The sequence below is a fragment of the Thalassophryne amazonica genome, chromosome 6, assembly GCF_902500255.1.
Source record: "Thalassophryne amazonica chromosome 6, fThaAma1.1, whole genome shotgun sequence".
Lineage (NCBI taxonomy): Eukaryota > Metazoa > Chordata > Actinopteri > Batrachoidiformes > Batrachoididae > Thalassophryne > Thalassophryne amazonica.
In genome coordinates, this window is record NC_047108.1 from 44,199,320 (window position 1) to 44,226,683 (window position 27,364).

The 27,364-nt window shown below is 39.1% G+C and overlaps 1 protein-coding gene across 3 annotated transcripts in view; it reads right to left on the minus strand.

Moving 5' to 3' along the window:
- rbbp8l (retinoblastoma binding protein 8-like) overlaps positions 1–10,725 on the minus strand; it is a 71,839-nt gene extending 61,114 nt beyond the window's left edge. For 2 of the 3 annotated variants that reach the window (XM_034172114.1, XM_034172111.1), the window contains exons 1-3: positions 10,628–10,725; positions 1,660–1,698; positions 1,303–1,399 (exon numbers count right to left, since the gene is read on the minus strand). In XM_034172114.1, coding sequence (XP_034028005.1) covers positions 1,303–1,363 — 61 coding nt within the window. In that variant the 5' untranslated portion in view covers positions 1,364–1,399; positions 1,660–1,698; positions 10,628–10,725. The remainder of the gene's footprint in view (positions 1–1,302; positions 1,400–1,659; positions 1,699–10,627) is intronic. The other variant, XM_034172113.1, reaches the window with a different exon arrangement.
- Between the last annotated feature and the right edge of the window lie 16,639 nt (positions 10,726–27,364).

A 27,364-nucleotide genomic window follows, 5' to 3' on the forward strand; every position in this document is an offset into this window, starting at 1 on the left:
ACCCAAGTACCTGGATTGGGAAACACTGTACTAAAAACTGCAATCTGGTACCTAGAATGCGCCTTGGAGTCATTTATAGGTTATGTAAAATTGAGTTCCTAGTTCATGTAACATGTCTCTGTGACCCAAAATAGGATTTTTCACTCACTGAGGCCATGATCTAATTAATGTGCAGGGCACAGTTGCTATGGACCTTTTCCCTCCGTGAGGAATGCATGCACCACATTTGGTTAGGTTGTATCCAAACGCCTTGGAGATATCATAACAAATATTTGGACAGACAGACGTACGTAAGGATGGTCCTGGATGGACTGGGACAATGTAGAAAAAATGTCTTTTCCAAGGACACAGACAGGCAACATGACCAGAACTTGATCCCAGGTCTACATATTGGTAGCCCAGCTTCTTATTCCATTGACCTACCTGGTCAAAATCACGTAAAACAGGACTTGGTTTAAAAGCGAACATGTGAAATTCAGTTGCAGTTGCGGCAGAAGGAAAAAAAAAAAAACCCTTGTTCATTAATTATTTGGGTAGTGATAATGCTTGCTCACTTGCCTAGTCCAACCACTGCAATGGCGTGCCACGCTACCTTGGCTAGTTACAAAGTATATGGAAAGAAAATTAGCCTTTTTGAGCTTTCTTGCACGCAAATAATGTATTGTGCCCATATATTTTTACAAGTTGATGTCAGGTTGCTATTTATTGATTTCAGTAAATAATTTAACTCTACATTTATGAGATATTTGTGAATGGTGATTAATTCCACATCGACAACACAAGATATCTGGGGTCTGCAACCCCAATCTTACCCACTCAAAAACCAACATGGATGTTGTTGGTTTTTATGTTACATGAACATACTATAAGTCTAACATGTAACTTCTACGAAATAGAGCAAAGTTTTATGGGTGAACACATTCAAATCATGTAGTTTTAACATAACATGCAACAACTTAAAATTTAACTTGCTCAGTGAACATAATAAAATTATGGAAAGTATTTCCACCCAAGTAAAATGCGTTAATGTAGGCAGAAACAGTTTTGCTGAGTAACTAAGTCAGACATTAACATACTCCATAAATATCAAAACAACATCTCAGAAAACACACAGATTGAAAGTTTACCAGCTAACGACCGGACCATCTGTTATCAAGTTCTTTATGGAGGTGAAGAAAGTGAACAGGTCTGACTACGAGCCCAAAACCGTCAGCAGCTTTCGTATATGAACGATACCGTAATATCACACGTTTATATATATATATAGAAAATAGCCATAAGTTATTGTGTGTTTTCACTTACCCTCCACCTCTCGTTCATGCGCCTCCCGCAATTTATGGAGCAGCTCGGTGAAACCCTCCATTCCTGCGTGATTACCTTTTCACCTTAAAGATTGTGACTGAGAGATAAAAAAAACAAAAAAACAATTTTATATATATATATATATATATATATATATATATATATATATATATATATATATATATATATATATATATATATATATATATATATATATATATATATATATATATATGTGTGTGTGTACATATAACACATTTCAATGGACTGAGTGACAATTTTATGGGTGATTTTAACATGAAATTTTGACTTAGTTGACTTGAACTTGTCCAGACTTGATGAGAAACCATAACACACCTTGAATCCAACAATTCTGCCAAACCTCAGCAGAGAAGACTGCAGTGGAAAAGAAACGCAGTGAATCAGTTGGAGTAAAGTACACAGGCATTATAGCCTGAGGATTGTGTTGTGTGTTGACAGTAGTGAGGACACAGTTTGCTGGCACTGCACCCTCCATGGCTGTCCTTGTTACTCAAACGTGAGCACTAATTTGGGAGTAATATCGAAGATTAAACCTTGGCAGACTGATCTGGCAAAGTGTGCAAATTAACCTCACATTTGGCTTGTCTTTGCACATTTGTGTGTGTGTGTGTGTGTGTGTGTGCGTGCATCACATGGTGGTGATTTAAATGACAAAACAACAGAAATAAGGAAATGCATTTAAGAGCAAACAGGTGACTTTGCCCTATCATTTCCCATTTTGCCCTGCAAAATGAAATGGTTTTCAAATCCTTCACATTGTGATGTTTTTTCCACTTTGATCAGTGTTGATCACGCTCTCTCAACATGTCAGGATACGTCAGGCGAGTGGCTGTTCAGATCAGCTCAGCAGTGCAAGAAAAAACCTGTCTGTCTTTATGTGGCTGTGCTGCTATCTCTTGATCATTATTCACTTACAGTGTCACTGTACGGAGGTTTTTTTAACTGAAATTTCCCCACACTCACCTTTAACTGTCACTGCTAAACCTTTTCTAAATGTAACACGTTTTGTTTGTACTTTCTTTTACAATTTTGGTAGAGTATTACCACATTATGTGGAAATGCATTTAGATCTACAGTAGTGTTCAGAATAATAGTAATGCTATGTGACTAAAAAGATCAAACCAGGTTTTGAGTATATTTCTTATTGTTACATGGAAAACAAGGTACCAGTAGATTCAGTAGATTCTCACAAATCCAACAAGATCAAGCATTCATGATATACACACTCTTAAGGCTATGTGGCATTCAGTCAGTGAGTTCCTCAATTTTGTGGAACAAACAGGTGTGAATCAGGTGTCCCCTATTTAAGGATGAAGCCAGCACCTGTTGAACATGCTTTTCTCTTTGAAAGCCTGAGGAAAATGGGACATTCAAGACATTGTTCAGAAGAACAGCGTAGTTTAATTAAAAAGTTGATTGGAGAGGGGAAAACCTATACGCAGGTGCAAAAAATTATAGGCTGTTCATCTATAATGATCTCCAATGCTTTAAAATGGACAAAAAAACAAAAACAGACAAACAACAAAAAAAAAAAAACAGAGACACATGGAACAAAACAGTAAACAACCATCAAAATGGATAGAAGAATAACCAGAATGGCAAAGGCTCACCCACTGATCAGCTCCAGGATGATCAAAGACAGTCTGGAGGTACCTGTAAGTGCTGTGACAGTTAGAAGATGCCTGTGTGAAGCTAATTCATTTGTAAGAATCCCCCGCAAAGTCCCTGTATTAAATAAAAGATGTGCAGAAGAGGTAACAATTTGCCAAAGAACACATCAACTGGCCTAAAGAGAAATGGAGGAATATTTTGTGGACTGATGAGAGTAAAATTGTTCTTTTTGGGTCCAAGGGCCGCAGACAGTTTGTGAGACGACCCCCAAACTCTGAATTCAAGCCACAGTTCACAGTGAAGACAGTGAAGCATGGTGGTGCAAGCATCATGATACGGGCATGTTTCTCCTACTATGGTGTTGGGCCTATATATCGCATACCAGGTATCATGGATCAGTTTGGATATGTCAAAATACTTGAAGAGGTCATGTTGCCTTATGCTGAAGAGGACATGCCCTTGAAATGGGTGTTTCAACAAGACAATGACCCCAAGCACACTAGTAAATGAGCAAAATCTTGGTTCCAAACCAACAAAATTAATGCCTCGCAGATGTGAAGAAATCATGAAAAACTGTGGTTATACAACTAAATACTAGTTTAGTGATTCACAGGATTGCTAAAAAAGCAGTTTGAACATAATAGTTTTGAGCTTGTAGCGTCAACAGCAGATACTACTATTATTGTGAACACCCCCTTTTCTACTTTTTTTTTTACTAATAGCCCAATTTCATAGCCTTAAGAGTGTGCATATCATGAATGCTTGATCTTGTTGGATTTGTGAGAATCTACTGAATCTACTGGTACCTTGTTTCCCATGTAACAATAAGAAATATACTCAAAACCTGGATTAATCTTTTTAGTCACATAGCACTACTATTATTCTGAACACTACTGTAGATCATGAACAAATTTGCATCATTGCAGAATGTTATCACACAGTTGAAAGAAAATAAAAAATATAAGCTTGTAAATTTTATGGTAATTATGCAAACAGGTGATTTTTAAAAAAAAGAATTATAGCACTTGTTCTGTGTGGTTCCGTTTTTTTAATGGACTAAACATAATTTGACAACTGTCTATTGAGCTATTTACAACTAGGTGTGTGCTATGCCCTCCTTATTTTATTAATAATTCAATACATAAAAAGTGTAAAGTTAATTTCCGGTGTTAAATATTTCTTGTTCAGTTCTACCAACTTTGAAATTTAAAAGGCATGACACTATGGTTGTTGTTCATCTTTCAACTTTTCAACTGCTGTAAGATGCATGCTAGTACATGTACAACCCCTGGCAAAAATTATGGAATCACCGGCCTCGGAGAGTGTTCATTCTGTTGTTTAATTTTGTAGAAAAAAAGCAGATCACAGACATGACACAAAACTAAAGTCATTTCAAATGGCAACTTTCTGGCTTTAAGAAACACTATAAGAAATCAAAAAAAAAAGATTGTGGCAGTCAGTAACGGTTACTTTTTAGACCAAGCAGAGGAAAAAAATATGGACTCACTCAATTCTGAGGAAAAAATTATGGAATCACCCTGTAAATTTCCATCCCCAAAACTAACACCTGCATCAAATCACATCTGCTCGTTGACATTGACCCTATGTCATGAAATTGACCCTATGTGTCTTTTTGCAAGGAATGTTTTCACAGTTTTTGCTCTATGGCAAGATGCATTATCTTCTTGAAAAATGATTTCATCATCCTCAAACATCAGAAAAGTGTCCAAAATATCAACGTAAACTTGTGCATTTATTGATGATGTAATGACAGCCATCTCCCCAGTGCCTTTACCTGACATGCAGCCCCATACCATCAATGACTCTGGAAATTTACATGTTCTCTTCAGGCAGTCATCTTTATAAATCTCATTGGAACGGCACCAAACAAAAGTTCCAGCATCATCACCTTGCCCAATGCAGATTCGAGATTCATCACTGAATATGACTTTCATCCAGTCATCCACAGTCCACGATTGCTTTTCTTTAGCCCATTGTAACCTTGTTTTTTTCTGTTTAGGTGTTAATGATGGCTTTCATTTAGCTTTTCTGTATGTAAATCCCATTTCCTTTAGGCAGTTTCTTACAGTTCGGTCACAGAAGTTGACTCCAGTTTCCTCCCATTCATTCCTCATTTGTTTTGTTGTGCATTTTCGATTTTTGAGACATATTGCTTTAAGTTTTCTGTCTTGACGCTTTGATGTCTTCCTTGGTCTACCAGTATGTTTGCCTTTAACAACCTTCCCATGTTGTTTGTATTTGGTCCAGAGTTTAGACACAGCTGACTGTGAACAACCAACATCTTTTGCAACATTGCGTGATGATTTACCCTCTTTTAAGAGTTTGATAATCCTCTCCTTTGTTTCAATTGACATCTCTCATGTTGGAGCCATGATTCATGTCAGTCCACTTGGTGCAACAGCTCTCCAAGGTGTGATCACTCCTTTTTAGATGCAGACTAACAAGCAGATGTGATTTGATGCAGGTGTTAGTTTTGGGGATGAAAATGTACAGGGTGATTCCATAATTTATTCCTCAGAATTGAGTGAGTCCATATTTTTTTCCTCTGCTTGGTCTAAAAAAGTAACCGTTACTGACTGCCACAATCTTTTTTTCTTGATTTCTTATAGTGTTTCTTAAAGCCAGAAAGTTGCCATTTGAAATGACTTTAGTTTTGTGTCATGTCTGTGATCTGCTTTTTTTCTACAAAATTAAACAACTGAATGAACATCCTCCGAGGCCGGTGATTCCATAATTTTTGCCAGGGGTTGTATAGCTCCTCAACCTAGTCATTTTCCACTTTCATTTCTGCATATGTGCCATTTGAAACATTAAAAAAGTCACCAAAAAACATTTTCTATGTAAATATATGGTGGCGTAATGGTGTCTTTCACAGAGAATGACACAACATTCCCTCTGTGTGTGTTCTAATCTAAGACTTATTATAGCTGCACTAGTACAAGCATGAATTTTGACTGCATGAGTCCCATGAGTACACATTTAGTACATGTTTTCCTGCCCTGTGAAACTGTTAACCATCCCACTGTTCATAATGAGACAGTGCATTTTCAACATATCATTCCTTCTTGATGTGTGGAAAGGCTGGGGGATAGGGGAGTGGCCAAAGGTAATCCATTGCTTTATTGAGAGTGACATCTAGTGGGTCTAAATAATTTTTTAGCACCTTTCAGCACTGTTGACAAATTAAAACACTGAGGTCCTTGTGCTTTCATTTATTTTCTGTACCGCCGGGGGAGCCTATCCCAGCAGTCATAGGGCATGGGGTAGGGTACACCCTGGACAGTTTTGAAATGTTTGCTTCAAAACTGTTAGAGAGGTACTGATGGCCCATTTGGCACAGCATGTGATACCTTACTTTTGATACAGAATCTGCAATTTTTTTCCAAAACATGGAATCAGTCCGATCACAACAAAGAAAAGTTTTGGTGTCACTCTACCCATAGTATAGCACCCTGAGACTGTATGATCAGCAAAAGCAGGGTGACCAGGGTGCTAATAAGTGTCAAAACCAATGTTCAGGATGAAACAAGAAACATCCAAGAGTATGTCAAGTAGCTGGCCCAGAGGGACAAACCATTAAGTGAGCACCTCAAGCAGAAGACAGTGAGAGGTGAGGAAGAACAAGACACATCATGGAAGACCAAACCCCTCCAAGGAATGAACCACTGGGGTGGCTGAAATTAAGAATTCCAACTAGCAAAGTCTGGGCTGAAGGACAGCACACAGGCTTTGATCATGGCAGTGCAAAAACAAGTTCTGAGAATTAGGTCAATAGAGGCAGGAGTCTACCAAAGCAGATAGGAGCTGATGTACAGGCTGTGCAAACTTGCCCCCGAGTCAGTCCAGCAGGGTGTAAGATGCAAGTATGCAAGTTGGACTAGCATACACTGAGATGCAGAGCCAAGGAGCTGGGACAGTGTACAGGAACATCTGTGCTAAATATGGACTAGAACACCAAAGTTCAAGTGGGGAACACAACCAAAAGGTGGTTGAGAACTGCAGAGCTACTGTACTGTGGGACCAACTCAAGATAGCAATGTTTGAAAAGGGCGCTTGTGGTAGATGTGGTATGTCCAAGTCATAACAGTATGAAAAGAAAGAAAGAGGAGATCAAAATGCACCAGGGACTGAAGGAAGAACTAGAAAAGATGTGGGAAGTGAAGGCCTCAGTGGTCCCCAGAGCTGTAACCCCCAAACTGGGAGAGTCACTATAATAGATTTAATTCCAGAACAGTGGAGTCTCCCAGTCCTCTGATAAGTGTTTGTTCCACATTTCCTCTGAATCTGCTTGTGGTAATTTACATCAAACTTGCTTTGTGCATGTAAGTTGATTCTAGAACTGCCCTTAAAGGGGTTGTTTACGCAAACTTCAAGGTTGTTAGGGTCAAGGGTCAAAATTTTGGCTAGTCTGTTGTCCTATTCTTCTCAGGTACTTTGACTGATTTCCACCAAATGAAATTTGTGGGATGAGCTTCAATCCTAGAATTGCCCTTAAAGGGTTTGTTGGGGCAAAGGTCAAGTTCATTCGGGTCAAATGCCAAACATGGAACACACACGCAGGCAGGTTTTTTTTGCCCAGGTGACATGAATTACTTCAGAACATACCTTACTGAATTTTCATGAAATATAGGTTAATTGCGCAAAACATGAAATATCTTGGGTTCATAGTCTTCAATGAAAAATAATTCAAAGTAAATGTAAGAATCAGAATATTGTTTGTTTCGTTTTTAATTTGCATATTCTGTAATGCCCAATAACAATATGTACACATTAAAATCACCAGTGTTAAATTAACACTGACAGTGAACATATGGTCCCATTTTGACCAGAGTAGGACCATATGTACACTGGCAGTGTTAATTTAACACTGGTGATTTTACTGTGTACAAATGTATATATAACATGTGGCAAATCATATGCAAGCATACAGTATATCTCGGCCAGGTCAGGTCAGGTCAGGTCTGCAAGTATGCACTGGGTTTCGCATCATCACATCAACCACACCTTGGAATTACCCTAAATCCTGGATGATAATTAGCCAGACAATCAGTCCATCCCCATGTCTTGAAAGTAACAAGCTTTCTGCTGCAGCCATGACCAGAAAAATATACCATATTGCCAAAATGTCATAACTGACATTCCTTTACAATGCAAGTTGTTTTTTTAAGTCTCCAAGTGTAATCGTTCACTTGACATGAAGTAATTCCAGTAGTATTTCAAAGTCTCCTAGCATCCAACAACCTCCAGTACGTGTTCTTATGCAGCATATTTTGTTATGCGTTAGTAGGGCTTGTGTGAAGTGAGCTGTTGGTGGTCTGTCCTGTGGTGGTTGAAGGTCGTGTCCCTGCCATCCTTGTGTTTTCCCCAAGACTGACACTACTATGCGCAGTGTTGTGCACTACAGCTGCAGGTGCATGATGACTCCCAGCAGAATCTGGAGTCTGGTGGCAGCCTTCCTCTTGCCATCTTGCTCTTGCTCTTGTGTCTGGGGGTCATTGGTCTCTTTGGAACACTCAGTTGTGTCCACGTTTCAATGGTCTAACTGTTGAAACAGTGGAGTGCAGGCTTTGCTGAAGAATTCTAATGTAGTCCTATTACTTCATTATTTATCCATTTCATGCAATGTACCAGTTCCACTGGCAAAAACCCAGATCCAGAGCATCATGCTACCACCACCGTACTTCACAGCTGGTACAGTGTTCTTGGGTTTGAATATCTCACCTTTACTCCCCCAAACATATGTCTGGTCATTGTGGTTAAACAACTCACACGTCGTCCCATCTGACCATCTTTCCTCCCTACGCTTTTCTAGTTGTCTATGTGGTCAGCTGCTAAATTTACTCGAGTTTGAATGTATCCATTTTTGAAGCAGGGGCTTCATTGTTGGATGGTAGCTTTTCAGTTCATGGTGGTGTAAAATGAAGACACTGGTGTTCCACCAGAACCATGGACTAGAAAGTCCATGGCATGACCACGTGCTGGTGGTTTCTGGTTTGTTTGATCATCTGAACCAATTTCCTGAAAAAGTGACTACACCACCAATAACTTGTACTTACCTACAGTTGGAAATTATGATGTTCATATTTGCACTTGTTTAGATATGGATCAGAGAGGGATATTTCTGATTGGTGTAAATCTAAGTTCCTCTTTCTCAGATCATCTCTGACTTCCTTAGAACTTCTCATTGCACTATGTTTGTCAATCCAGTGAGTGCTGTAAACCAAACCCTTTTTATGTTGGGACAGAGAACCTACTACAATCAATGGGAAGCAAAATGGCCTTGGCAAGTTTAAAGACATTTTTTTAAGTTTCAGCACCACTGATTTAAAACTCTAAGTTAGTGGATGTATATTTATTTGACCTTGTGTTAATTTCAGAAAACCCAAAATAGTTACAGCTTACTGTTCCAAGGGGTCTTGTTCACCAGTGGGCAAAAGATGGACCATGAGATCTACAGAAGGATTGGGGCTGTGTCTGAGGTCCAGAAGGCAACACTCTTGATTTATCAGTCGATTTATGCTCCTATCCTCACCTATGATCATGAGCTTTGGGTAATGACTGAAAGAACAAGGTCACTAATAAAAATGCCGGAAATGAGTTATATCCATCCGGTATCCGTGTTTACACTCAGGGACAGGATGAGAAGCTCAAATAGTTCCTCTTCACTGTAAGCAGCTAGCTGAGGTGGTTCTGGCATCTGGCGAGGATGACCCCTGGTCATCTCCCTAGGGAGGTCTACCAGGAACTTTCAATTGGGAGGAGGCCTTAGGAAGCCCAAGGGCATTCTGGAGGGATTATATTTCCCATGACATGGGAGGTGATGGTCTAGTGGTTACGCATTGGGCTTCAGACCAGAGGATCCTCGGTTCAAAACCCAGCCAGATCGGATAATCACGAAGGGTCCTTGGGGAAGGTCCCTAATCCCCAGTTGCTCCTGGTGTGTAGTGAGTGCCTTGCATGGCAGCACCCTGACATTGGTGTGTGAGTGTGGGAATGGGTGAATGTTAGGCATAACTGTAAAGCGCTTAGAGCTTCTGATGCAGATGGAAAAGCGCTATATAAATGCAGTCTATTTATGAGTTGGCTTGAGAACGCTTTGGGATCCACCGGGAAGAGCTAGAAGACTTGGCTGAAAATAGAAATGTGTGGAATGAACTGCTTGGTCTGCTGCCAACGTGACCCAAACCCAGACAAAGATGCATGTTATACAGAGACATTATTTCTTGTGAGATAACATTCATGTCCAAGATGAGTGTATTCAATCTTCTAACCACAACGGTGTGAAAGTGGTGATTGCTGTTTTCTCATTTATACATTTCCATTCATCACATTTTGGACAAGCAGCTTTTATCTTACACTGTGGGTGCCACATAGTATGTATGAAATAGTGTTTGTGTGTAGTAAAAGGCTTTGTAAAGTTACTAATATAGATACACGAGTAGATACATAGATAGATATAGATACATTATAAGATTTTTTTTAAAGAAAATTCATCAAGACTTTGCAGTGAGTGCACCAAGGTCTGATTTATGGTCAGGAGAGTTCGTGTGAGCCAGCCTACTATGACCTCACGTACCTTCTCTAAGGTCTTGTCAGTTAGTCCATTCCAGCATGTAGGTAACAACTCAGTAATAAAAAATGTTTTACTTACCTTATCCAGTCACTGCCTTTTTGATCTATCTCACCAGACACAGGATTTTTCTCCCCCTCAGACTTCACAGATGGACTGAATGATATTGACAGAGTGAATAGGAACACAGGAGCATGAGGTGAAGGAGAACGCCCTACACCCTCCCTTCTCTCATCTCTCCACCCCAAAAAACCGGTTGGAACAGTTGTCCCCTTGAGGAACACAAACACCGAGCCTGGGCAAGTTCTTCCTTGATATTCCTGTTCTGCAGAAATCCTAAATAACCGGTTTAACTGGCCCTAGAATGCCCTGTGGTAATAGAAGGACAGAAATGATCAGGAGAATGAAATGTCCAATGCAAAACAGTGCAACGGCAAATTTTACTTCTACTTATGAGAAACCCAAAACACAAACGATTTAGATTTCACGAAGTGCTGCAATATCACCTTTATGAGTAAACATATCCTGACATGATTTGTCACTCAGAGCACGCCTGTGTTTGAGCATGCTGAGGAATTTCTTCAAATTATCAGTCCTTTTCTTTTTCAGTTGGGAAGAAACCTTTCTCAAAGTAATCACGCGTTCAGATGAAACTAGAATGGTCTCTTTGCTTTACTTGTACAAGTAGCAGATGTTTTCAGAAAAGTTTGCAGTAAAACAGGAAAGATCTCGTAGTCTGAATACAATAAATGCATAGCATCAAGTTTATGTATAGGGGTGGGTTAAAAACTATATTTTTCAATTCATTGAGATTTTCAGTTCATTCATTTTAAATACATTCTTTAAATCCCAGTTTTCATCAAGTGAAATTCATGCACTCTACAGTATCATCTCCAGCCAACAGGTGGTGCTTACTTGACACACAGTGACCAACTAGGTCTTTCAGGTCAAGAAGGGCCTGGTTGCGCCATAGACTGTATATATACTGGACAACATCATCCATAGGTTCTCTTTAGTGACCCAGAACAGCGGATATGAAGCCCACATCTGAGCATTGCCATGTTGGCATCAGCTGCACAATGAGCTCATTAATGCAGAAGAGGTGGAGCATGAGTGGCTTAGTGTGTGACGAAAGAAGCCTGAAAAACATCCATCTCTTCGACTCCAAACAGCTATGACAACATACCAACTTCGGGTTGGATGCTTATTAAATCATATTTTCGGGGACTGCGTGGTGATTGTCCAACAGATTTGCTTTGCTGTTGATGTTAAAAGTTATGAGCCACTTATTTTCTCAATAATCGTGCACTAATAGAGGTTAACGGATCAGGCTGTTGCTAAAAGTGCTATCCCCCTTTGCGTACAACATTAAATACCACAAGAGTTTCACTCAGCGCGAATATTGCAGCTGAGACGTCTTAGATAGTCCACTAGGATGTTTCACCGCACAACAAGCCATATTATTCCAGGTGTTTGTAATAAAACACTCCAAACAAAACAGACACAGCCCTCCATAACAGCTAGCAGCTGTATGGAGTGTCCTCTGAGTTATGGTTGGACATTCCAAGAGGTGGAGACACTGGGCTCAGCTGCTGATACTGAAAGTGACCACGCCCCCAGTTATACAGAAATTATTGAGTTAATACTTCTTGAACTTAAGAAGTTAGGAAAAAATCTCCCACCCCTCACACAGTTGTCATAGAGGAGGAAATTATTTTTGTACCAGCCTGTAAACCTCTAATGTAGGACATTTTAATTTGAAAATGTGCTCCCTTTTGAAGCCAGCCTCAAGTGGCCCTTCAAGGAACTGCAACATTTTCTTCTACCAGTAAGGTTCCATGTCAGGTCATTGAAGCTTCCTGCTTGGGCTGCTCATACAGCCTGTCCATGCTCTGTCTCTGACATCACATGTACGCTCTGCCAAGTATGCAACTAAGTTTAACTCTAACACTTTCCAGGTTACAGTTCAGAAGGTTTTTCCAGTAGGTGCATGCTTGATTCTGCATGGCACTGTCAAAGTTATTACAGCTTCCTTCTAACAATGCCTGTAGACTTTTATTTTAGTTTAACGCTCTAAATTCTCTGTGCACACACATGTGGAACTTCAGTAAACATTCAAAACGTCCATTTAGCTTGTCATTGTTGCTGCTGTTTATTGACTTTCCAGATGTGCGTGCATAGAAGACTGAGCATGCTGAATTAAAATAAAAGTCGACAGGTAAGACGATAACTTAAAGCATGGCATTGCTGAAGAAAAGTGCAACTTTCACAAGACCATGCAGGAGTAATTCACGCTCTGCATGAACTGTGCACTCTCTGCCTTTCTGCAGCAAGACATGCTTGTTCAGTGCTGCTGAGCACCAACTACTACACTTTGCTGAGACGTAGTGCTGCTTGGGAGAGTCATATACAGTCAGGACCATACGTATTTGGACAATCAATTCCCTCATTTTGCCTCCATACAACACCACAATGCAATTGAAATTAAATAATCGGGATGTGGTTGAAGTGTAGACTTTCAGCTTTCATTCAAGAGGTTTATCAATTTTCCTCCCAAATGTCATAGGCCACAAGTAATCGGACATGATTAATATAAGGATTATTGTCAATACAAACCATTGTGTTTACAGTAAGTTTTCTTTGTATAAGTCTGAAGATGGCTACATGTACATTTCCAAGTTATTTAACCCCTTAAGCCCTAGAGCCTATTTCACCAAAATCACATACCCATACATTATGATTTATTTCTCAGCTTGTACAAGGTCAAAAATGCAAAAGTTTGGATCGGCTAAAAACAGGTCATAGGGGATGTTTTCCCAAAAAATGAAATTCTGATTTATGTCTTTATTTGCTTGGCATTTCAGCTGTGGTTAGGTGATATGTGATGGAAGTGGATACATTTGTAGAGGAGACTTCACTTGACATTTTGATCTATAATAAGAGTACTCGTATGTTGGTGTCACCATTGGTTAGTTATGAGTGTTCAAATGTTCCAAAACAGGGAAAGTCCCCAAATTTGGAGACTCTAGGGTTTAAGAGGTTAATATATCTTGGGCCTCTTTTATGTTGTTCATTAAGAAATACATCCATTGTGGTATTATATGGTAAATCTTTCGGGACTTTGTAGTTTTAAATATAATGCAATGCTAAAACATACTCTGCTGTATAAGCATTGTCTTCTTTATAATTTGCAGTTGTTTAATTGGTATCCCAATGCAAAGTAAAATAAATAAATAAATAAATGAATGAATGAATAATATACAAATAATGAATGTTTATGAGTTCAATGGTACGAATATTTCACAACGTAAAAGTTGGAACATACCATCCAATGAGGCAAAGCATCCACTAAATGTCTTGTAAATTACTTCAGAGCTGTTATTAGGTTCCAAAAACAGCATTTTCAGTTGTACAAGTGTTTATTTTCTTTCTGTCATTTACAGAATATATGAGAAACATGTTAAACACCTAAATGAAGCATTTTTGGGGAGACCTACCACTGACGTCATGGTGCCGCTCTACTCTGATTGGCTGCCAACTTCGCCACTGAAAAAAACCCAAAAAATAAAAAAAGGAACAGATTGAAACGGAATTCGACTTTTTAACCTCTTAAATACCTCTTAAAATAGGTCAAGGTTAGCCATCTCTGAACTTGTCCAAGGTCTGTGTCCCAAGAATGTTCCCTGTTAATTTGAAGACTCTGGCAGTAATTGAACTGGACTGATGCTGAGCACAGATAGATGGACAGATGAACAGCCAGACGGATGCAAAGTCTTTACAATACCCAATGGCCATATTCGATGGCCTCAGGTAAAAACTCAGTAACTGGGAAAGAAAGAGGGAAGCCACCAATTGGTGTCATGCAATGTTTGTCTGTTGCAATTAGAAGTAGGGTTTGGTGTTCACAGAAATATTTTGAAATACCCCGTTAAAAATATGGAGATGTTTATTATGAACAACAGTATACAAATCATTGACCAAATGCTATAGTCTAACCCCCCCGTACATATCCCCTGAAGTCAAAACCCCCCAAATATGCATTTTTCATTCCAAAATGCTGCCTGCAAATGACAAAGATCTTGTAAACCAGTAAAGAAAGCTATTTTAGTAGCATTTTCTTTTGTCACACACAAAAACAATATTACAGGAACACTGTAGATATTGTGAGGCTTGAATAATGTGAACATTTATGTCCTATGTCCGTAATGGTGTGTTTCTGAACATATCGGTCATAGTTCATGGGGAGCTTCTTGTGGTCCTTTATGAGGTGAAAAAGGTTAACTCAATTTCAGCACGGAAAGCGAGGTATCTCAAGTATAGCAAACCTCCAGGTAGAGACATCCTACCATTGCCAGGCAGTATTTTGGAGTGAAAAATGCCAGATTTGGGGGTTTTGACTTCAGGGGGTATCTATGGGGGTGGGGTTAGACTCGATCATTTAGTCAATGATAGGCATTTTGTTGTTCATAATAACTGTCCTCATATTTTTAAGGGGGTAATACACTGAAACATTTAATTGTGCTAAATAATACCCCATAATAGAAGATCTTTCTGTAAACGAAATTGTGAAATTTCAACCACAATTTGCAGGAAGACGTGAGACTCAAGCCCAGATTTGGCCTGTTGTATAAAAATCTTAATCTGTTTCACTCCATTGTGAAGCTGTGTCTGGTGGTGTAACAGACCAAAGCTGCATGAAGCACATTGTCCAGTCTCCAAATTACTCCAGACAAACTTACTGACAGTCCTACACTCTTTGTATTTTGTTATAGCTGATGTAAATGAAACTCAAAATATAGCCTGTGATTTGGAAATGTTCATGCAACCATTCTCTGACTTATCTAAGGGCCCCTTCACACATAGTACGAATAAGTACAAATCAGGGCGAATCATGGCAGAACAGCTCATATGAGCGTACCACAAAAACATCGAGCCGACGGGCAGGTGTGAATGATCCCACTGCGACAGTTTCATGCACGCGACGGTGTCGTGCATGAGTGTGCACAAAATCATCGCATCGGGAACACAATGTGAGCAGCTGGAGTATGTGTAACCACATCGCGCAGCTGCTGTGAAAAAAAAAAAAACATGCCACCCACAGGATTTGAACGTGCAATGTACAAAAGCTCTGGTTGCCAGCCAGAAATTTTACCACTGCACTAGCATCACTGGCCTGCAAAAGATGCAGAAAAATGCCTGAAATCAACAAGGAGAATGACGAATTTAAAAAAAAACACACACACACACACACACACACACACACACACACACACACACACACACACACACACACACACACACACACACACACACACACACACACACACACACACACCATAAAAACAACACCACATTTTAATGAATCCCTCTTATCAAGTAAACAATACAAGTATGAACCGTCTGTTCCTCTGTAGATGACTCATGGTCACAGACGTACAGTCATGAAATGACATGAATGAAGCAGTGCACTCTTATCATGTCCACATCTGCTGGTCTGGCATGTCCAGCTGGCCCTGCGCGTGTGTCCAGCCCGACATCCGTGTGTTGTGGCGGATGCGCCGTAGGACAAACACAGCGTCATGTGGAACAGAGCTCATGTGGGTAAAATGACATTCGGATCCCCCGCTGTGTGTTATGATCTGACGGTGCGTATCACTGGGGGTAGCTTGTCAATGTGCGTTCTGTGCGCTTGCTCGCTGCAGCCCGTCGCAACGGTGAAATGTGTCTTTGTATGTCCACATGAGGACAGCAAGCAGACACACGTGCATCACAGTGGACAGTTGTTAGTTCATGTCCGTCCAAACACGGTACGTGTTCCCCAACTGGGACATCCAGAAACAGAGATCTCAACAGCTGCAGCTGTCGGCGGCCAACACCACCTGTCAGTTCAGCGCACACACCAATGTCTCACTCTGTGTCTGTGTTATGTGAGCTGTCAGTGAGTCTCTGGTTAGCAGCTGACAGGCACCTCACTGTGCTGTGTGCGCTCAGACCTGCCTGTCCGGCCCCCATGCAATCATGTCTGTGCAGCATATGTACATATAAGCATTTTATGCATGTGGCAGGGCATGGCACATGTGCAATACAGATGCAGGCCACTGTTTTCATGCTGACAGCGTGAATGGACACACATTTTCTAAGTGAGTGGTGTTAGATGTTCATGTGTGTCACCTGGAATTTCGCTGACACCTGCCGCGAGAGGGATCGAATAGGCTCGTAGCAACAAGGTGTAAGAGGCGTTGGAAGCAGCTTCGATTTTTCACGATTGGCATGCAATTCCTCCTTTGTGCGCTAATTGACTTAAATCGTGTAACGTGTGAAGGAGTGCAACAGAAAACTTACTGTAAAAGTGATGATTTGCATGGCCTCAGGAAATAGACTGTGTATAAAAATGACTGTAATTCCTAAATGTGAAAGCACTTTACTATGATGCCTCTGTTGTGGAAGAAAATGTTCCCAACCTGTTTTACATGGTGACATAAACACTTTAAGTTTCCTGATGGTCTTTTGGTAATGTTTTCATGCTTGAAGTGCCCCACCGGTCCCACACAGTACAAAAGTCTGCAGGAGGGTGTAAAGGCAAAGCCTGCCCTTGCCGTCAGCACATTTGAGTCCCAGGAGCATAACTCGCCCCAGGGGGTGTGGTTAATACAGACACTGAGCTCTGACACCCATAATGTTAACAATTTCCGCCGAAAGCAAAATAACATTGCTAACAATAGGAAGGGTGTTATTTAAAAAAATGTGGAAATCTATAAATGTTTGCATGGAATATGGAAATATACATGGAATAAACCTTAGCAGGATAAATTTGGGGTAATTTGGTTACAAAAACCCATATGGACGGAGCGTTTGAAAATTTTATGTAACACATGTGTCGTATATGTGCTGTTGACGTAGAAAACCACTCTGTTGCTCATAATTAGTTCATTGTGGCCATGTCATTCTTTACATGTGATGATTATACTCAACTGATGTTCTGAAATAAAAACTACATAGATTTTGTTTGTTACAATTGATCGTAACATATGTATTGAAATTAGTTTTTTTTTGTCAATTACTCTTAAAAAACACCAGATAGGCTTATTGTTACTATAGAAGTTGAATATAAACTTGGGGTCAAGAAACATTTGGAGCCAAATTTCAAGTCTCTAGGTGCAGCGGTTCTCAAGATATGACGTTTTCTTCGATATTTTTGGCGATTTTTCAACTCGATATCTTCACTGGCTCCGTCCATATGGGTGTTTGGAACCAAATGACCCCAAATTTATCCTGCTATGGTTTATTCTCTGTATATTTCCATATTCCATGCAAACATTTATAGATTTCCAAATTTTTTGAAATAACACCCATCACTACTAACAACTACTGTCTGGAACAAAAGCCTTGGCTGAGCATGCAAGGTTGTTTCACACAGAAGAGGCACTGTTTAGCTGTCATTTTTATATGAGGGCACGAAAATGAAGCATTATGAAACAGACATTTGTCAGTTTTCCTAAGAACCTATAAGATTTCCTCTACACCTCACAAAAAAAAAAAAAAAAAAAAAAAAAGATGGGGAATTGAATTGAGGATGCTCATAAGCCAACTTTGACCATCACGTCCCTCAACATAACCTCCCCACGTCATGATTTCTGCAAATCAAGTCATTATTTATTATTTTCTTTGTTTATCGTAAGCCTTGTTCAGTATGGTTATTACCACAAAATGGGGTAAAGAGGGATGATGGGGCATTCAAGGAGTAAATGTGAGGAAAAAAGGTGGTGTCTCAAGATTTGATTAGGACACTAAACCAAAAGGGAAATACCTATCATAAGCGAAACAGAAACAAAGAACAGAAGTGTTACCCACACACTGAAATTTGTTTCTCTTAATTGTCCGTATTTATGGTATTTCTCACCTTTTCCAAGACTGACTTCTTAAATTTATGAAAATATGCAGTGCACATGCAGAACACAAAACATGGTGATTCTAACAGTTTGATAAAAGTCACATTTCTTGTTGTTCTATTAGTAGATACCTGACAGCTAACACATTTTACACCTTTGTTGTTTTAATTTGTGTTTCTGACACACGATCCAACCCAGGAACACTACAACAAGACAGTTTCCACAACATCATCACTGACACGAAACTTTTTGCTTTCCACTTCCTGATCTCAATAGTTCGTGTTACTTTCCAGCCACAGAGTAAGTTACAGAGTTTTATCCACTGAAAAAAAACCCAAACAAACGACAACGTTTATATCATTTAGTTTTCACTTTGTAATGTTTCATGTTTGACTGTGTCTGAAACTCCAAGTCGAGTCTGGGACGACGCACTGGTGCTGCGCTTTGCCGCATCCACAACACCACGGAGCTGCCTTGAGTCCTTGGATGACAACCACCTACCAATTGGCTTATTTCCACATCTCTAGAATAAACATCTGCCACAGCCAGGTGAAACCTTGACCTTCTCCAGCTACTGGAGTCCTCAACACTCAGGCACCTGCGTGCTGTATGATGCTTATCTAGCCGGCTGTAGCACTGTTTATCGTAGCTTACAATATAGGTTACAATATGGTTCTTTTCTATTTGATAACCCAAATTAATTCATACTTTTGTCCACATTAATTTGATATGTATTTGTTAATACCATTATTGTAGGTTTAACTACACTATTATACTTTATACACTAATTGCCGTTTTTGTTTATTTTGTTAGCTTGCTAGGTACGGTTGGCTTATTAACAACTAATATAGCTCTTCTAACTATAACTAGCTTATTTTCGTTATTTACAATTTTATTTTACTTGGTGTAGATTTTTAATGATTCATCAGTTTATGTGTTCTTTTAAAGATATCAACATATAGTACCTCAGTTCTTAGGTTTCCATTTGATAGCATATAGATTATGCTTTTTATTTTCCTATAGTATGCTAGCAGAGTTACTTTAGATAGATACCAGTACACATTACGTCATAGCTTCTGTTTCTATAATAAAATACCAGATTTATAGCTTAGCCTACTAACTATAATTTAATTTTACTACTAGTCTACATACTAAAATACCTATACTACAATCTTCTCCTGTATTAATATTTAGATTTTAGTACCTACTCCTGTATATTATATAGTACCATATTTATTGTATATGTTATTTATTACTCGTAATATTTAAATCTAAGTTATATATATGATGTTTTTATCTTTCTTATGTTTTATTATTTATTATTATATATACCTTTTTTCTTGAGCTGCTTGAGTGGGTAGGGAGAGTTCCCATGGGATAAAAAAGATTTTCAACCTACCATCCCTCGTTCTCAAGACCAGGCACCTAAGTGGATCTACTCTACTCTTTTCTACTTTTGTATTTAACTCTTCCTTTTTAGATATTTAAATATACCATAGAATACTAGCATAGTTCCACCTTAGAATTGGAATATAATATATAAGATATACCTTACTGAATTTTCATGCACAGTGAAATGTGACACATGGGCAGAATGTCAAAGCTCATGCTCCCTCAGAACACAACTGGTGTTCGTCATCTTACAACCCCTGGCAATAATTATGGAATCACCGGCCTCGGAGGATGTTAATTCAGTTGTTTAATTTTGTAAAAAAAAAAGCAGATCACAGACATGACACAAAACTAAAGTCATTTCAAATGGCAACTTTCTGGCTTTAAGAAACACTATAAGAAATCAGGAAAAAAAAATTGTGGCAGTCAGTAACGGTTACTTTTTTAGACCAACCAGAGGGAAAAAAATATGGAATCACTCAATTCTGAGGAATAAATTATGGAATGACCCTGTAAATTTTCATCCCCAAAAGTAACACCTGCATCAAATCAGATCTGCTCGTTAGTCTGCATCTAAAAAGGAGTGATCACACCTTGGAGAGCTGTTGCACCAAGTGGACTGACATGAATCATGGCTCCAACACGAGAGATGTCAATTGAAACAAAGGAGGGGATTATCAAACTCTTAAAAGAGGGTAAATCATCACGCAATGTTGCAAAAGATGTTGGTTGTTCACAGTCAGCTGTGTCTAAACTCTTGACCAAATACAAACAACATGGGAAGGTTGTTAAAGGCAAACATACTGGTAGACCAAGGAAGACATCAAAGCGTCAAGACAGAAAACTTAAAGCAATATGTCTCAAAAATCGAAAATGCACAACAAAACAAATGAGGAACGAATGGGAGGAAACTGGAGTCAACGTCTGTGACCGAACTGTAAGAAACCGCCTAAAGGAAATGGGATTTACATACAGAAAAGCTAAACGAAAGCCATCATTAACACCTAAACAGAAAAAAACAAGGTTACAATGGGCTAAGGAAAAGCAATCGTGGACTGTGGATGACTGGATGAAAGTCATATTCAGTGATGAATCTCGAATCTGCATTGGGCAAGGTGATGATGCTGGAACTTTTGTTTGGTGCCATTCCAATGAGATTTATAAAGATGACTGCCTGAAGAGAACATGTAAATTTCCACTGTCATTGATGATATGGGGCTGCATGTCAGGTAAAGGCACTGGGGAGATGGCTGTCATTACATCATCAATAAATGCACAAGTTTATGTTGATATTTTGGACACTTTTCTTATACCATCAATTGAAAGGATGTTTGGGGATGATGAAATCATTTCTCAAGATGATAATGCATCTTGCCATAGAGCAAAAACTGTGAAAACATTCCTTGCAAAAAGACACATAGGGTCAATGTCATGGCCTGCAAATAGTCTGGATCTTAATCCAATTGAAAATCTTTGTTGGAAGTTGAAGAAAATGGTGCATGACAAGGCTCCAACCTGCAAAGCTGATCTGGCAACAGCAATCAGAGAAAGTTGGAGCCAGATTGATGAAGAGTACCGTTTGTCACTCATTAAGTCCATGCCTCAGAGACTGCAAGCTGTTATAAAAGCCAGAGGTGGTGCAACAAAATACTAGTGATGTGTTGGAGCGTTCTTTTGTTTTTCATGATTCCATCATTTTTTCCTCAGAACTGAGTGATTCCATATTTTTTCCCTCTGCTTGGTCTAAAAAGTAACCATTACTGACTGCCACAATTTTTTTTCCTGATTTCTTATAGTGTTTCTTAAAGCCAGAAAGTTGCCATTTGAAATGACTATAGTTTTGTGTCATGTCTGTGATCTGCTTTTTTTTCTACAAAATTAAACAACTGAATGAACATCCTCCGAGGCTGGTGATTCCATAATTTTTGCCAGGGGTTGTACTTCCAGTAACCGCTCATGTGATACAAAGTCATTCCTGTGGTACCCAAGGATCCTCTGAAGTGACCTAGTACCAGACACATGAAATCATTGCCTTTGGTCAATGGTTTAGCATCCAAGTCTCACAACCACACAGCAAGACAGGAAGCACCAGGACCCTAAAGACTTGGACCTTTGTTCTCCTGCAGAGATATGGGCATCGCCAAACATCTCTGTCCCGTGACCTCACGACTGGATAAGATCTTCCCAGGCTCCTCTCCATCTCAAAGGCCAAGGACCCAAAGTCATGTATTTCACTGCTGAGAAAAGTGAATGTCTCCTAAACTTCAACACTTTTACCACATACAGTTACACATCTGATGGTTGAGACCAGGAAGCTGTTAAAAGTCTCGCTCTTAGTCTTTTACTTCTTGTAGAAGTGTTTTTCTTTTCTTTTCTTTTCTTATTGTTTATGCACCAATAACACCAGATCAAATTCCTTGCATGTACAAACTTACTTGGCAATAAATTTGATTCTGATTCTGATCTGGACAATGGCAAACCCAGACAGCTCTGAGTTTGTGCCTCCACTCTGTACAGCACTCAGTATCTATGTATAGGTTGGCTGTGATGTTCATAGGCAGCTATTTGTGCTGCTATTCCAGAATACTGCTGGAAAAGAAGTTTCTCCTCTCAGTGAGTCATTCACTTCTGGTTAAGCAGAGAAACAGAATACTGTATGCTTGAGACAAACCTTTATTCCTCTGTATTTAAGTGGTGAAGCAGGGTATTGTAATCAGTCCTGTATGTGGGTGTTTGTGTGTGTGTCAGTCTGTGAACAAAATAATTAAAAATAGCTGGTCAGATTTTTACTAAACTTGTAGAAAAATTACTTGAGCAAACATGATAATCGGGACTGCACCCTAGGGACTACTTTTTGTCAGACTAAGAAGTCTGCAGGTCACAGCGCTTTCTCTTATCATGCCCCTGTTCTGTGGAATGATCTCCCTGCATCAATAAAACAGTCAGATTCTGTGGAGACTTTCAAGTCCAAACTTAAGACGCACTTATTTTCCCTTTTATTATTACTAGCATACTGGTATAGTTTTGTTTTATGCTTTTTACTATTTTAATTCATTTTATTCAGAAACGGAGCGTGCAGCGGCCTCAACTTTACCTACAGTAGTGTTCAGAATAATAGTAGTGCTATGTGACTAAAAAGATTAATCCAGGTTTGGAGTATATTTCTTATTGTTACATGGGAAACAAGGTACCAGTAGATTCAGTAGATTCTCACAAATCCAACAAGACCAAGCATTCATGATATGCACACTCTTAAGGCTATGAAATTGGACTATTAGTAAAAAAAAGTAGAAAAGGGGGTGTTCAGAATAATAGTAGCATCTGCTGTTGACGCTACAAACTCAAAACTATTATGTTCAAACTGCTTTTTTAGCAATCCTGTGAATCACTAAACTAGTATTTAGTTGTATAACCGCAGTTTTTCATGATTTCTTCACATCTGCGAGGCATTAATTTTGTTGGTTTGGAACCAAGATTTTGCTCGTTTACTAGTGTGCTTGGGGTCATTGTCTTGTTGAAACACCCATTTCAAGGGCATGTGCTCTTCAGCATAAGGCAACATGACCTCTTCAAGTATTCTGACATATCCAAACTGATCCATGATACCTGTTATGTGATATATAGGCCCAACACCATAGTAGGAGAAACATGCCCATATCATGATGCTTGCACCACCATGCGTCACTGTCTTCACTGTGAACTGTGTCTTGAATTCAGAGTTTGGGGGTCGTCTCACAAACTGTCTGCCGCCCTTGGACTCAAAAAGAACAGCCTAGATGTAGATGAACAGCCTATAATGTTTTGCACCTGCGTATAAGTGTTCCCCTCTCCAATCAACTTTTTAATCAAATTACGCTGTTCTTCTGAACAATGTCTTGAACGTCCCATTTTCCTCAGGCTTTCAAAGAGAAAAGCATGTTCAACAGGTGCTGGCTTCATCCTTAAATAGGGGACACCTGATTCACACCTGTTTGTTCCACAAAATTGACGAACTCACTGACTGAATGCCACACTACTATTATTGTGAACACCCTCTTTTCTACTTTTTTTTACTAATAGCCTAATTTCATAGTCTTAAGAGTGTGCATATCATCAATGCTTGATCTTGTTGTATTTGTGAGAATCTACTGAATCTACTGGTACCTTGTTTCCCATGTAACAATAAGAAATATACTCAAAACCTGGATTAATCTTTTTAGTCACATAGCACTACTATTATTCTGAACACTACTGTAAATTCTGGGTCTTTTAGTGAAGCTTAGGGCTAGTGGCCGGTAATCACCTTAGTATTTAGTATCCTGTTTTTCTTGTTGTTTAATGCTGGCAAATTATACAGTATTTCTTGTCTTTCTGCTGCCTGATTTTGTTTTTTTTTCACTCTGTTTAAGGTGAAACTCCATCCAGAGATGGGAGTTGTATTTGTGCTGGCGACCCTCCTGTCCAGTGCACCAACAGCATTTCCTGTATATTCATTTTGTGAATTGTTCTGTAATTTATGTCTATAGCATGGCCCAAGCAGAGGGTCACCCCTTTGAGTCTGTTCTGCTTGAGGTTTCTTCCTCAGAGGGAGTTTTTCCTTACCACTGTTGCTCTGGGGGTTAGTAAGGTTACACCTTACTTGTGTGAAGCGCCTTGAGGCAACTCTGTTGTGATTTCGCGCTATATAAATGAAAATAAATTGAAATTGAAATTGTCATTGTGGATGAGGCTCTCTGATGATAAAGCTCATCCACACCAAAGAAAACCTACACCATTTTGGCCATTCATGCCCACCCCTGATATATATATATATATATATATATATATATATATATATATATATATATATATATATATATATATATATATATATATATATATATATATATATATGAAAAGAAATTGAAATTGAAAAATGATTAAGTTTTGGAGAGGATCAGACAAAGGGGAAGGTCAATAAGGCAAGAAACAATTTCTAATTTATCTCCACAACCAAAAGAGCTAGAGAGATGATTGTAAGTTTATTATAATCATCAAAATATTTGTGATTGATCGGTATCAGTAGTGTCATGATGAAGTCACAAGGAAGTTATAAAAGGAAGTCATGTGAAAAAAATACATATCCCAATATGCAGCCCTCTGATGCCTTTAATTAAATACTGAGGCATTGCTGAGTTACTGAAACATAAAAGTGGAGGAGTTCAAGTATCTCGGGATCTTGTTCACATGTGGGGGTATAGAGTATGAGATCACTGGACAGATTGGGGCTGCGTCTGACATCTTGAGGATGCTGTACTGGACCATAAGAAATAGCTGAGCTGCAAGGTGAGTGACCAGTCAGTTTACCCTCCTGTTCTCACCTATGATCATGAGCTTTTGGTAGCAACTGAAAGAATAAAATTGCAGTTACATGCAACTGAAATAAGGTTTCTCTGTTGAGTATCTGCGCTTACACTCAGGGAGGATGCTGCTCCATGGTCGTCTTCGTAGAGAGGCCTTCCAGTAGTGCAGCAGATAACTGAAACAATCCTTCTAATGGTGATACCACCACCAAATGCAGCACAAATACACCTTAGACATTACTCATTAAAAAAAACAAAGAAAACCAACTGGCCCGCTTGAATTTTCAATAGGCAGCCAGGTAGAAGCCAACTGAAGAATTACACAGGGGTCAAAATGTTAAAATGCTCCAATCAAATTGAAAGCTACACCATATTATTTCACTAAAGATTCCAAAAAGGTATAGTTTGGACTTTCTGTGACTGATGTTATGGAGTTATGGGGTAAAAAAAAAGCGCCTTGGGGCAACTGTTTGTTGTGATTTGGCGCTATATAAATAAAATTGATGATGATTGATGATGATGATGAGATAGTCCAAACTATACCTTTTTGCAATCTTTATAATCAGACAAGTAATGTGATGTAGTTTTCAACTTGATTGGAGCATTTTTTAAATTTTGCCCCTGTGTAAAGGCTCGTTAGCAGACATTTAATGAGCCTTTCATTGGATTCAGGTGTGTTGGAGCAGGGAGACAACTAAGAGTGTCAGGAATGTGGCTCTCGAGGACCGAACTTGGCCACCCCTGCCCTAATAGGTCAACAGAGCATGAACCAGCTGCTGTCTGTTAGCTTAAACATGTGTATATAAGGCAACCCAAATTAAAGGAGAAATGCTGCTTTTAGCAACCTGGACTTCATTTCTGGCATAAAATATGGTCGTTTACTCACCAGTATAAGTTTGGTGTGATTAGAAGTCCATAGTTCAAATGACGCGTTCAGTTCAAATCTGAGGCAAACATTTTTCTTCTTCTACTAAGGAGGGTTAGAACTTTTTTTTGGTACACAGCACCAACTACTGGACAGGAGGAATGTAGCAGTCAATGTGACTCATTTCAAAATGCAACTCTTTCAACCAGATGTGCTGTGCTGTGACATGTCAATCATCTGTGTCCAATCAGATTTCAGGGGGTCCAGTGAAATCCTGGCCTCTGCTCTAGCTCCACCCATGCCAGGAAGTGTTCAACATTTGACATTTCCTGTTTCACTGTGATTGAAAATTTGGCACTTCCTGTTTGAGTGTGAGTGTGTCATGAGAGAGCTTGGTGCCGCTGCACATTGGTTCGCTCATAATATTTATCTATAGTTCAAATTTGGTAAGAATCCATGAAGTAGTTTTCACATAATCCTTCAAAGCCTATTTAAAGTGAAATCTTGATCCAGAATCCAGAGCCAGATCACCTGGAACCATTGAGTTTTCCATGGCCTAATATCTGTGTGTGGTGAAAATTTTGTCAAAATCCGTAGTTTTGACATAATCTTTAAAAGCCTATAACGTGAAATCCTGAGCCAGAACCTGGATCCGGATCTGGATCACCTCCAAAATTCAGTGGATTTTTTTATGCGCTATATATCTATATGTGGTGCAGATCTGTTGAGAATCCATGAAGCAATTTTGACGTAATCTTTCAAAGCCTATATAAAGTATAATCTTGATCCAGAATCTGGAACTGGATCCGGATCACTTCCAAATGTTAATGGGGTCTTCCTTGGCCTAATATCTATGTGTGATGAAAGTTTTATCAAAATCCGTGCAGTAGTTTTGAAGTAATCCTGCTCACAGGCAGACAACTAAATAAATAAATAAACTGACAATTTTATTTTGTCCTTGGCGGACTTAACAAGGAAGTGTACATGAACTCACCTGTGCACTCATGGATGTGTTTGTCTTAAAACAAGGTTCAGTCAGGTGCAGTGTTGGCGCATGCTTGTCAAAGGCAGCAAGACGTGACTGCACCATAGAATGAGGGTGTCACTATTAGGAATTTCTTGAGACGATTAATTGTCAGACAAATAATTGCGATTGACCAATATATTGTCTATTTTTTTTTCCTTTTTTCCCTTCTTTATATTCTACTATCGTAGTACAAGGCAACACAACTCTGTAAGAACGTTTGGCTTCTGTGAGTGGAGAAACTGGGAATAGTGCAACATTTTTATTTTTATCTTCTTCTGATTTGTGGTGAAATTGAAATTTCACCACAAATCTGAAATTGTTTCT